Source organism: Callithrix jacchus, chromosome 3 (assembly GCF_049354715.1).
Source record: "Callithrix jacchus isolate 240 chromosome 3, calJac240_pri, whole genome shotgun sequence".
Taxonomy (NCBI): domain Eukaryota; kingdom Metazoa; phylum Chordata; class Mammalia; order Primates; family Cebidae; genus Callithrix; species Callithrix jacchus.
The window spans coordinates 78173097-78186811 of record NC_133504.1 but is presented as its reverse complement, the minus strand read 5'-3'; the positions used below and the strand labels follow the sequence as shown (position 1 = coordinate 78186811).

General features: G+C 36.8%; 2 protein-coding genes across 10 annotated transcripts in view; one reads left to right on the top strand and one right to left on the bottom strand.

Annotated features, from left to right (window-relative positions):
- PDE5A (phosphodiesterase 5A) overlaps positions 1-13715 on the bottom strand; it is a 130787-nt gene that overhangs the window by 29506 nt on the left and 87566 nt on the right. For all 8 annotated transcript variants that reach the window (XM_017970274.4, XM_035293043.3, XM_003732444.6 and 5 more), the window contains 2 exons: positions 13386-13445; positions 181-327 (listed from right to left, as the gene is read on the bottom strand). In XM_017970274.4, the coding sequence (XP_017825763.1) occupies positions 181-327; positions 13386-13445 (207 nt within the window). The remainder of the gene's footprint in view (positions 1-180; positions 328-13385; positions 13446-13715) is intronic.
- Positions 1-13715, top strand: part of LOC118152213 (uncharacterized) — a 106588-nt gene that overhangs the window by 88224 nt on the left and 4649 nt on the right. The window lies entirely within an intron of this gene.

The window sequence follows — 13715 nt, the reverse complement described above, 5'->3', positions numbered from 1 at the left end:
AAGGAAATAAATAAAAAAATATAAAATGTCTTTTTGATGAATGATTTTTCTTTAAAAGTCTCAGTTATAAATTAGGGGACTGTAAATGTAAAAATCCCTATTCCATACTTGTATTCAACACCAATTCTCTTACATACACACCCACACAGACTTTTCCAAAGGACATTGCTGCATTCCTACCTCATGTTTCATCTGGAAGTTCTGCACAAGGTTGAGGTCAGTAAACATCCGAATTGTACACAGTGCTGTTTCCAGATCAGACAGCTCAAAGTCACTGAAGCTAAAGTCAGTAATTTTAAGGGTCTGGGCAGATGGTACCACAGCAGCCTTAGGTAAGGAGAGAAGAAAAAAAAAATAATGCTGTTAATTAAAGCAGTAGTGATTCATAAATATTTTTGTTTTGCTGCAGCAAAATGGTATATTTTTTTAAATTAAAGACACTAGAAATCTTTTTGTACAGTGGGAACTCCACTACCTGCAGTTTTAAAACAGCCATATAATGGTAACTAATATAGTTCCAGGTAGGCTAAGCAGAGAAAAGAGGGTCGTCATCCTGAGACTGTACCTAGAACAGTGAGCAGCACTAAGAACTCTAGTGATCTGGTTCCTTTATACCTTCCCAGTCTTACTGGCTCAAAAGAAATGTAGTAAGTAGTTATTCTGGAACCATTCAGTGCTGTGGGCTAAAAATCAACTGGAAAGAAGGGTAATGATAATGTTCTAAACATTTTATAGTTGACTCTCAAGACAACCTTTTGAAGTGGATACTCCGGCTCTATTTTTCAACGTACAGGAACTTAAGCACAAAGAGGTGAATTTTCTTGCTGGTGGCAGCCCAGCTAGTTAAGGAATGAGGAGGGCAGGCTTACAATCCCAAATGGTTATTCTGAGCTCAGACTAGTAGAACTTGTCTCCCACCACACTTGCCTCACACAAGCCTGATCGTAAGAATCACCTGAGTGCCTATTAAAAAAACATTCATTTGGGCCAAGGAGCCCTGGCTCCCTCAAACTGAGCAGAGCACTCAGGACCATTTACCCTGTCAACACTTTGTTAACTGTTTTAGCTAGATCAGGCTGATTTAACTGGACCAAAGTAGGCCTTTACGTGTTTTGAAGTGGAGGAAAGAAAAATTAAGACTTTTCAGCCAGGTTCTCAAAAACCTTAGGTTTCCTATGAGTATCTGAGATACCACTACTTTGCTTTTGGGAAGTCAAAAGATCAAAATAATAAAATCTTACAGAGCAACCTAAAATAGATTTCCGCACAAATATGAAGGCACTTGCAGATTCTCCTTGTTATTCTGACTTTAGATTTCACTTACATACACCAGACTTGTTTAAACTTTCCATGAATGTCACCCTCTTCATTCACGCTAAGAATTTTTTCCCAAGACCAACACTGACCAGAAAATATGCCTTCTGTTAAGTCAGTTCCACAGGCTAGTGCGTGGGCTGAAATAGGGGAAGAGAGAAGGATTTAAAATGTTTAGATAAAGGGCTTAGTTGTTTATACCAGCCTCCAACATCAGAGATGGAGCAGTAACTCAAGTTTGGGAAGTGTAGAGGTGGGAACAAGCCTACCTTTTAACTCAAAGCAGATAACAGCTGCTTTCCTTAAAACATAGTGCACTGGACAGGAGAACAGATGTTTTTTCCTTAGGGCATCATTATTCTTACAGCAGGAAGTTTTCTTTCTTTCCTTCCACAAAGAACACTCTAAAAGCTACAGGATAGAAGCCAGCACAGCTTGTGCCTCTTTCCATTATCTACTGTAATACCTAATCTCTCTCTACTAAGAGAAAAGAATCTTTTTTTTTTTGCTTGTTTGGTCACAGCATACTACAACTCAAACATTCTGAGCTGACCCAGTAGGGACATGCAAACATTTTCCGTAAGAGCCTTGTGGTCAGTAATACACAGGTGCAGAACTCTGGGATCGATTACTAACAAGCCATGAGAAATCAGAAATTATTTCAAGCTCTTGTACTCTGCTTCTTTGATATCACAAGAGGATTCAACTTCCTGCTTAATTTAGAAAGGCGGGGCTAAAGATGATTTTAAGTAACATATAATTTTTAGTTATGTTTTAAGTAAAACATAATTACCTATAATTTTTACGTATCACGTCATAGGATAAAATATTATACATTTTACTAATAGCAGGGAAAAAAGTATGTGGTATTTCTGGCATAGGATGAATATATAGTTCCAGATTTTCACAGCTTCTCATTTTAATGATTTTATTCATTAAAATTTGCAGGCCGGGTGCGGTGGCTCACGCCTGTAATCCCAGCACTTTGGGAGGCCGAGGCGGGTGGATCACAAGGTCAAGAGTTCGAGACCATCCTGGTCAACATGGTGAAACCCCGTCTCTACTAAAAATACAAAAAAAATTAGCTGGGAATGGTGGCGTGTGCCTGTAATTGCAGCTACTCAGGAGGCTGAGGCAGGAGACTTGCCTGAACCCAGGAGGCGGAGGTTGCGGTGAGCCGAGATCGCGCCATTGTACTCCAGCCTGGGTAACAAGAGCGAAACTCCGTCTCAAAAAAAAAAAAAATTTGCAAAATGAGATTTCTGAGTTTGATTTTCTTCAGGGGATTTTATTATTGCATTATGGTTTTGAAGCCCAACAGAAAGAACATATTTTAAAGATTCTATAAAACAATAAGATACTAATATATAAATACACACACACACATATGTATTTTTATGGTTGAGTAACAAAACCAATGGAACTGTGATACCACGAAATACCACCCAATATTGCCTATTTATATGAGAGCACAATGTCTCAGAATTCTTAGACAAAACAGTTTAGATATTAAAGCTTAATTCCAATATGGTTAAGCTCTTATAGAACTGTGATTTTAATTTCAAATTAACCAAATATGGAACGTAAAAAAAAAAAAGACAAAGCTCATTGGGTTAAAGATTTCAATCTAATTAACAATTTGATGCTATATATTTTCTTCTGGGTTTTTCAACTGTATCTTCTACTGAAACTAATAAAGAACCTAGTTTGCCTCTAGTGACTCTTCAAACGAATTATATCATAAGCTACCTTTTTATGATCCTTTTCTAATACCATGGACCTCTTTCACCATTCTTGCAAAAATTAAAAATGAAAAAAAATTCAATTCTGGACATGATAAGCTAAGAGTAGAACCAAAGTTAATATTTGAGTGCAAGAATGTCTTGAGTTAAAGCAGTAGTCAGAATTATAAAATTAATTTTGCAGTGATCTTAAAACTAATTGTTCTTAACACCATCTGACTGATAAGGAGCTAAATAGTAAACTGATGTCCAGCTGACAAAACGTTAGATCACCTACCACATTTGCATTTCAGCATGAGATGATGAACACAAACAGAAACTTAAAAGCAAGGTGACACATGTGATAAAATGGAATGTTTGCTACTAGGGATGCTAGGCCAGATGTTCCACTGACTTTGTCACCTCTTTGCCTTTTTCGAACCTGTAAAATAAGGAGGTTGGAGTAGACTGTCTCTAAGGTTTAACATTCTCTGAGTTTTTAATACATTTATCTCTGTATCCACAGGACTCATGCACCTCTTACTGCCTCCTCCCTTTGGCACCAAACACCACACTGTGAGTGGCATCTAGATCTTGCCAGTGACTTTCCCAGTCTTAACTCAGTCTCTGATTTTCTTAGCCTCTGAGGTACATGGATGGGTGCACCTTGGCAGTTATGATTATGTGGTAATTTTCAAGCTCGATTCCATACACGTCACTTTGGTCCTGTTTCCTCACAGGTAGAAGGAGAGACATTCCACAGCTCCTGGCTTAAACAGAGGACCCTAGCCTCTACTGGCTTAAAGTAGTGGAGGGTTAGACTCAATATGTAGTAGCCTCTCTTCTTATTTCAATAATATTCTAAATTTTAAAAATGGACTTTTCTGAAATTGTCATCTTTTTTTTCAGGGATGGGGGAGGTATTTATATATTTGCCATCTGTTTTTCGGGTTAATTAACACACTCTCTCTCATACTTCCGAGCCTCTTTGTTTCTTCCCTGCCTATAATGCATATTCCCATAATGAATTATTTAAGTTTGTTTATGTCTTAGCTGCATCAGGGAAACATTCACTGGTTCTTGTGATAGCAAGGCTCCATTAACAACTGTTTCTAGTGAGTCTTCATCTTCTGAAGGGGCTAGTCAGCTGAAAAAAATACATTTCCTTGATTCCCTTGCAACTAGAGGTACAGATAGATTTGGTTTCAGCAATGAGGTAAACTTGAGTGAGACCTGAATTTCAAACTAAAGCAGTGACACATGGGAAACTCATTATTATTTCTGGGGGTTGTGACTCTAGAGGGCATACTACAGTCCCGTAGCTTGCAGTTCTGCTAGCAGCTTTCTGACTCTGGCCTACATACATGGAAGTTTCCATAGTGAGCCAGATCTGCAATCTTGTTCCATGACTTATTCCTGGGGTGACTTATCTACCCTTTTCAATGTTTTGAAAGTACTTAAATTCTTTTCTGCTTAAAATGGTTGTAGTAGTTCCTACTACCAGCAATTGAACCCTGTTGATGCTGTATTTTGCAACAAATGCATTTGTAGGCAACAGAGTCTCAAGGATAGGAACTGGAGTTTAGATACTTGACCTGATGCGTTTGAAGGCAGAAGGGGCTCGGTTTCCATTATAGCAGTGGCTCTCAAAGTTAAGTTCCTGGACTAGCAGCATCAGCATCTGGGAACTTGTTAAAAATGCAAATTCTTGGGCCCCAACACAGACCTCTGAATCAGAAACCCCGGGAGTGGGGCTCAGCAATCTGTGTTATAAAAAAACCTTCTAGGTGATTCTGATGAATGCTGACACTGTATTAGGGATAGGTTATTGGTAGTAAATGGATATTAATAGTAATTTCAAGTGAACACTTTAGAACAAAATGCCTTTTTGTGGACCCAGTGGTGACTGCCATATCACAGTGTGACGGGCAGAAACTGTAAGTGGGTTGGCTGCTTCTTGCTGTGTCAGAGAGATTAAAGAAAGAAAATGAAGGGCTCTGGGCTTTACATTTTTGGCTCAAATAATGGTCTGAAAACTAGGGAATTTTTATGGCTTTCCTAAAAGTCTACTTCTTGTAGCACTGATGTAGCCAAAACCCAAGTGCAGTCTTATCCTACAGGTTGGTGAATTACAGTATAGGTTGGAATCACAGACTTGCCACATCTCCTATGTGAGAGTGAAAGCACTGATTAGGAGAGAGTGGAACACCAAGAAATGGAATTGAGACATTTGAAAAGATCTGGATAATGACATGTATCTCAGACCATTCACCCTAGAATATGTTTCTATGTAATTTCACAATGTTTTATACTTTACAGTCCTACCTCTTTTTCCCAACTATAATTATATAAATTGTATAATTATCTGACTCTTTATTCATTATAATATTTGGAGCACTTAATATAATGCCTGCATAGAGTAGGAGTTAAATATTGAATGAATAAATAAATGTTTTTTAGATCATCTAGTACCTAACCAATTCTCCACATTATGCAGAAATATTTCATGTAAGTTTAATTTGGCATACAGCTATAGCATAAATGTTCATATTAGTAACGAACTATTCTATGGTAGAAACAACCAATATGTTGTGGTACATGCCTTTTTCTCTTAAAGTTCAATTATTCAATTTATTTACTTTTGAAAAATTTTACTTATAATTGAATTTCCTCTTTCCTCTGCACAATGAATATTATAATTTTTAAAACTCAGTTCCAGCTTATCTTAATAATCATTAAGATTTGATTCTCTCACTTCCAGCAACACTAGAAACCCAGAATGAGAAAGCAGTGACCAAAAAGTTTTCCAATTTTTAGCTGCTTTTGTAGGAAGTTACTGAAAATGGTGAATTCCAGATTGCTCCCCATAAGTAGAGAATTGGTTATACTTTATGAATAAAAGGTTTACATTTTTTTGTGCTTAAAAAATATGACATATTTTCCTCCAGTAAGCTTTCCACCTACCTATTCAACTTAGGCTAATTTAAACATGAGTGTATAATTTCTTTTTCTTTTCTTTTTTCTTGAGACCAAATCTTACTCTGTTACCCAGGCTAGAATGCAGTGGCACAATCTTGGCTCACTGCAACCTCCACCTCCCAAGTCCACCTGCCTCAGTGTCCTGAGTAGCTGGGACTACAGGTGCATCCACCACATTGGCTATATTTTGTATTTTCAGTAGAGATGGGGTTTAACCATGTTGGCCAGCCTGGTCTCACACTCCTGAGCTCACCTCCCAAAGTGTTGGGATTATAGGTGTGAGCCACCATCCCTGGCCAAATAATGAGTGTATAATTTCTTGAGTGCTTATTATTGGAATGTCTAGTGCAAAAAGGCTTGGAACATCATAGGAACATAAGGATTTCAATGGTATTGCTAGTAGATATTGAAAATTAACTTCCCCTCCCCTGCCTATTACCATTGTGAACAATAATACTTAATGGGAGAATATGTACCGGGAACTCAGTTACTATGATTCTGTGAAGTAAATTCTTTTATTATCCTCATTTTACAGAGAAAGAAACTGAAGTACAGATAAGTTATGTATTCACCTGAGATCACAGACCTAGAATTTGAACCCAGGCAGCTCTCTCTTTCTAGCACCCAATGCTCTCCATCTTGCTATAGTCAAAAATATGAAAGTTGACAATAAAAACATTATCTCAGTGACCCTCCCTCAACATGGCTTGTTCTAACACCAGTTTGTAGGCTGTTTTATATATTTAATCTACTCTTAAATTATTTATAGTTTCTTAATCACTTTAAGGGAAAAGAAAGCAAAATCTTATTAAATGGATTGAAGGAGCTTGATCTACGTTTCTTTCCTTTTCATGCTAGATTACAGGCTTTCTAAAAGTCTGGGTTTTCTGGAATCCATTTATTTGATTCACTCATTGATTTAATCATTCGACAAAACACATAAACCAAGTTCATGTTAAGCAATCACTAAATGATCGCTACTATTATTATCACCAAGAACTAACAGCCTGATGGAAAAGATAGACAAAAAACTGAAATGCATAATACTTCAAGTGGAATAACAGAAGGACGGCTGTTAGTAGTTTGTCCAAGCGATCCCTAACAACACAATGATAGAGAATATGAGTCTACATTTTACTTTCTTCATTAAAGAGAATCTTTCCTGAACTTTATCAATGCCTTACTTAAGACAAATGACAGCCTTTCTTTTGTTCAAGTCTGTATCATTCTGATGGCATTCACACAACAAAAGGGACATACTTGTGTCCCTTTTACACAAGTATAAAGAGTGACTTTTTGTTTATTCAATAGAGAAGAAAATTTATAGAAAATAATACCTTTATAAAAGATATGGCCTCTTTGAAACCCATAAAGCATGTGTTTGTGGAAAATAATATATTTGGTTAAAGTAAATATAATGATCATTTAAAAATTATTACGTTTCTCATTTTTAGAGGATCCCTCATGAGAAAGGCTTATATTTAGGCTACAGCAAAGTCTTTGGTAACTTCAGCAGAAAATAAAGACATGTAGCTACATGGCTATGCAATTTGCTCAATTTTGTAATCTTTGTACAAAAAAGGCCATACTGCTATCAAAGGCATTCTGCTTTCCTTAGCTCTGAAGCGTGAAATCTTTACAGCCAAAATAAAAATTATGGAAACTGGAAACAATTCCTAATAGCCAACTGATAAGAAAAGGCTCTTTGTTCAGAAAGTTATTTATTAAAGTAAGTTTGAAAAGAAGGGCAGTGATGGAACTTGTTCTTCCATAAAGTGTCAAATTCTTCCAGGTAGCTTCAGTGTTGTATAAAGACATTTTGTTACATTGCTTCTTGATATTTATTCAATATAAATGGTTAAGAGGAAAAAAGGTTTCAATTTTAATAATCCATTTTTTTAAAGAAATTATTTTTATTAGATATTTGATGGGTTGCATCAGTGGCTGCAAGGAGATTCTGCCAGGTACTTTAAGCTCTTCTTATCAGCCCTGACCACCACCTCTGTGTATGGAGTGGTAGTTTAATTCCAGGTCTTTGAATAAAGCCACTTTGATGGCTACCACATTACACCTAATGGGAGACTATTATCTCTCTTCTCCATTTTCACATGCACAAAAGGGGTGTTTTTAGAGAAGAAACCATACAATTAGTTTATAAAGCTTTTAGAATTTATCTTTTTCCAAGAGATAAGTGAGACTAAGGACAGATAAGAAAGAAATCTACTTTTATAAAGGGAATGAGTATGAAACTCAGTAAATGGAACCAAATCTTGCAGACAGTAAATAAATCAATCAGGCACAGTGGGACTGGACTAGCATATTTTCTTCAATCATAGCATCAACATGCTATATAATTTTTCCTTTTTTTCCAACATTACATAAGTGAATCCCTTTAAATCTCTATAAGAAAGATGCACAGGCTATAAAATGCTTTATAATGAGCTTACAGTGTTTCAAAATCATATAGAAATCATGTAATAATGTTAAGATTCTGACATAATATGCATACATTTATAAGAAAAACTTAAGAGTAAATTTATGACTGCAATTGGGACTAATATACACAGATCTGGTTACCGTCTTGGTCACTGAGTTCCAAACATATAAAGTATATTAACTATGGTGTTTAGAACTATATAGAGCAGTTAGTATGGAAGAAGCTCAAGAACAGTACCCCTATACTTTGGAGCTAAGCTTATCATTCCCACCAGTAAAACCAAATCAAAGCAAACAAGATTAGCTTGTCACATGAAGGCAGGAAGAATCACAGAGAAAAATCTAATAAGCCGGGCCGGGCGCAGTGGCTCACGCCCGTAATCCCAGCACTTCGGGAGGCCGAGGTGGGTGAATCACGAGGTAAAGAGATCGAGACCATCCTGGTCCACATGAAGAAACCCCGTCTCTACTAAAAAAAATACAAAAATTAGCTGGGCATGCTAGTGCATGCCTGTAGTCCCAGCTACTCGGGAGGCTGAGGCAGGAGAATTGCTTGAACCCAGGAGGCGGAGGTTGCGGTGAGCCGAGATCACGCCATTGCACTCCAGCCTGGGTAACAAGAGTGAAACTCTGTCTCAAAAAAAAGAGAAAAATCTAATAAGCCTTGTCAATGTGAAAACCATGTAGCCCAGTTAATGTTACAGACCTCTATAAAAATCAATGTCTCAATCAATGGTGACAGAAACTTCAAAGGAATGTTTAAGAAGATTTCTAGGACTGTTTGAGGAAGACAACGCCTTACTTCAGGTCTTCCGAACAACTGAGTTGCGGACTGGTACTGGTCCGTGGCCAGTTAGGAACCAGGCCACACAATAGGAGGTGGTGAGAAGTGGGAGTGAGAATTACTGCCTGAGCTCCACCTCCTGTCAGATCAGCAACAGCCTTAGATTCTCATAGGAGCATGATAACTGTACATGCAAGGGATCTAGGTTACATGCTCCTTATGAGAATCTAACACCTGATGATCTGAGATAAAACAGTTTCATCCAAAACTATTCCCATACTCCCTACCTCTCCACTCCCCACCCCGCAACCAACCGCTGGAAAATCTGTCTTCTACAAAATCAGTCCCTGTGCCAAAAAGGTTGGGGACTGCTGTCTTACTGGATGCAATAGGAAATTACAGTTCACTGGTAGTGGTTATCAAGATATAGGGCTAATACATCTTAAGTTGCTCAAAATTTTTCTGTTTATAATGTGGCCATCCATACAGAGTATACAAGGGAATATGGTCATCTTGACATAAGGAACTTGATCTGCACTATAAGACTGACTTAGGCATCAGAGATTTGGGTAAGTTATCTGGCTCCACACCTTACTGCTGTCACCTGCAGCAATCACACAGGTGCCTGATGAAGACAGGGTCATGTGCTATTTCTGGCTCTGAAAGGTTAAGGTCAAGATGAGGAAATTCTGGCCTAAGAAATCTTGCCTAAGTGGTCAGCTAAGCTATAAGGATTGAAGTGAATCAGCACGGACTCTATAACAAAAATGAGAAGCTATTTTATAAAACCAAAACCTAATATATATTTACTGTTCTAATAAGAAAGGAAGGCAAAAAAGGCTGTCAAACAATGAATCAAATATTTACTTTCTAGTTGTTCAGATAATAAATAAGCACTTACTATATTCTGATAATTAACTTTCAGGTCAGCTGGTGTCCTTTTATTATTATCTCAGCAACTTGTGACTAAGGATCATTAAAAAGTATATGGCAAAATGCTCAGTTTAACACCTAACTATGCTACCCCCAATTTTAAGCCAAGTGAAGGTTAGATTTATAATGAGATAAAATCCTCAAGCAACAGAAGTGGAAAAAATAAGGATTCTGAATTTCCTATCAACTAACTACATTTTTATAACTGGAGAACTTTTTCTGAACACAGGCATAAGTATTTAGTATATTTAATTCTCTTAAGAATATTTAAAAATAAGAGGTAAGAAAATATTTGGCAGGTTTTCAATTTATTTTAGGTTTTAAATTGAGATAATTAGACAAATGACAAAGATAGCAATTTTGGTGATTGCAGGATGATACAACACCTGTGTAGCTAGGGCTGTACAAGAATTTTTATTTGGTTGATAGAAAACTAGAACTGAAATCAGTTGCTGAATTTCAACCAATTTAGGTGAATTACTTGACCTATAAGCTATGTAATCCTAAATTTCTCAATGTAGCTGCCAGAAATCTATTTTCCAAATGCAACAACAGCTGGTTTTGAACAATACTGCAATATAGCAATTTTCAGTTATTCCAAAGTATTTTTCTCTTGCTAAAATTATAAACATAATTGAGGAAATAATTTTCAGATTTTCTGAAAGACTGTACTACTTTTAAAGGGAAAAACAAACTTGAATATCCTGACTTTTTAGTATTAAATATAATGATAGAGTGTAACTTCACCTTCATTTTAGAAATAACTTAACCCCACAGTGCCTGCAGGCACTTCAATATGTAGATAATTTCCAAATCACCAAACATGTTGCTTGAATATTACATCCTTCTAGGAAGAATAGACAAATGGGCCAATTAAGCCCGAGGTGAATAATACTTTAAACTTATTAAGCTTTGTAAATAATTGAAAAATGGCTCATTAGTTCAAATACTGTCATGAACACACAAAATAAATACAGACAATTCCATATGAGGTTAATCCCAAAAGAAGCTTAACCTTTCAGGTGAAATTAATATTTCAAGTTCTTAGAATTGTTCTTGGCAGTTGACTCAGTTTCACTGGCAAATGACTCAGTTCCTTACTCATGGATTTAATTGAGAATGTTTACAAGTCTTCGTTTCACTCCATTCCTTTCTAACTTACTCTCTCCAGTACTGGGCAATCTTTTGTGGGCTCTGGATCCAGACTGCCTGGATTTAGTACTGGCACCATTCCCTGCTTACAACCTAAAGAGATCCTGAGAAGCACAATAGAAACTCTCTAAACCACAAACGTACTCTTACAAAATGCTAACAATACTGATCATGTAGGTGTGGATTCAGTAAACTTAGTTGATATACACAAAGAACTTAAAACATGCTCGGTATATAGTAAGTGTTCAACAAATGTAGCTATTATTATTATCTCTCCTCTGGTTTGGGCAAAAGAAATGTTGCTCCTTCATGCCTAGGCACCTCTTCAAGGTCCTTATCTCTTCACTGTCTTGCATTGTTAGCCTCACACCCACTCCTGGGCCTCCGCCTTTGTCTAAGAACGTTCTGCCTCTCTTGCGTGTGAGCAATCCCTGCTCATACATTCAAAACCTAACTAAACAATAAAAATCTTCACGTGATTCAGGCAACACCCTTCATAGCTGCTCCTCCATTCTCTTTTACACAAAACATTATAGTTTTTGAATACTCTATATTCATTTCTTCCACTGTTTTCTTTTACTTTTACCTTTTGCAGTTTCACTTATTTCTTAATAGTCACCTAATCAATGAATCCAGCAGCTTTTTCTCAATCCTCATATTTCTCAACCTTCCTACAACTGATGAGATCTCCTCCCTTTTTCGAAACTGTTTCATTTTCCTTCTGTGCCACTATCCTATCCTAACCCTTCCTTCCTGTTTAACTACCACTTCGCTACCTTCTGAGCTGTTTTCTTTTCCCATTCCTTCCATCTAAGCCTGTATTCACAGGAGTTCTGTTCTCCAATTTTCCCTACCTCTCTGCACTCTCTCCCAATTGATGAAGCCCTATGATTTCACCACCACGGGATGTTAACTCCCAAATCTCCACCTCTAATTCTGAACACCACCCCATCATTGCTCTAGTCCTGCCTTTTCTGATTGCTGAGATGTTCATTTGCTTGTTCAACCAGCACCTCAAACTTATCTTGTCCTAAATCAAACCTGTCTTCTTAATATTTGTACTTTAATGAGTTAAATGTAACCATCATTCTTTGAATTGCCAAAGTCAAAACATTTGGATCATCTTTTCTCTCTCACTCAGCACAGTGTTCTGTGCACAGGCTCTGGAGGTAGATGGCGAACTTGTATCCTGATTCTTCCACTGCATGGCAGTGACCTTGAGCAAGTCACTGAGCTTCTCCAAGTTTCATTGCGGCCTTCATAAATAGTTATGAAATTTACATGAGAACACAGTTGTGTAGTTTACATGAGAAGATGTATATAAAGGCACAAAGAGTTTAGGATGTGGCAAACTATGATGTGGACGACAGAAAAACAATCTCAATGATCTGTTCATACTCTTCCCATTCCTTATATAACTCTTGTCACATCTCACATGGACCTTATCTATGTCATCACAAATACATTTAAACACAGGAGGACAACCTTGGTTGTAAGTGTTTGAATGCCTCAAATTTTCATTCATCTCAGCTAAGCCATTCCAAACCAAGACCTAGAACACAGATCTACTTATATATCCATGTGCTTTTCTCTCATTGTATGCTAAATACCAGTGTGAAGAGAATTTAGGAAGTGACTGTATTTGACCCCCATTTCAAACAACATTTTATAAAACATATGGTCAGAAATTGAAATTACTCTCAATTCCTGATAATGTAGTGTAGGTATCAGTAACAAACTATAAACTGTTTTGTTATTACCCTAGCCAAACAACCACCTTGTGTTCCCCATTTTCCCAGGAACTGAAAGAAAAGTAAATTTAATTTTGGCCCCCAAAAGATTTAACGATTATAACAATTACTAGAAAACAATATCAGAATCATATATTATATTACACAGTCAGTATGAGTTATTTAATGCCTTTTGCTTTGTATTATCAGTGACTTTGTATCCCTGCAAGAAAGCAGAGTTAAAGATTTTTATCAGTGTCCATCTAAATATTTACCGAATTTGGTTAAATTAGATATCTGTAATTAGTAGTTTTTAAAAAGAAAGAGGAGAATTACCGCTAACGACTGTAGCTCTCTTGTTTCTTCCTCTGCTGCTGAAGCATGATACGACAGAACCTACAGGGTAGGAAAAGAAGTCCAGGTTACACAGGAGAGATCTACCAAATGAAGACTAGAACTTCAATCTTGGAATTCTGCTAAGTCTATTTGAGAGATAACTAGACTCCTCAGAATGTCAAATTTTGTCTGCTTTCTTCAACCATGAAAAACCCAGATTTAAATTCCATCGCTTGTTTTCGAAAACAAAAAGTTATACTCCCTATGTTTAAAGAAAACTCTTGTAACTTTCATTCTGACATTATTGCTATAACAAACACATTATTTATA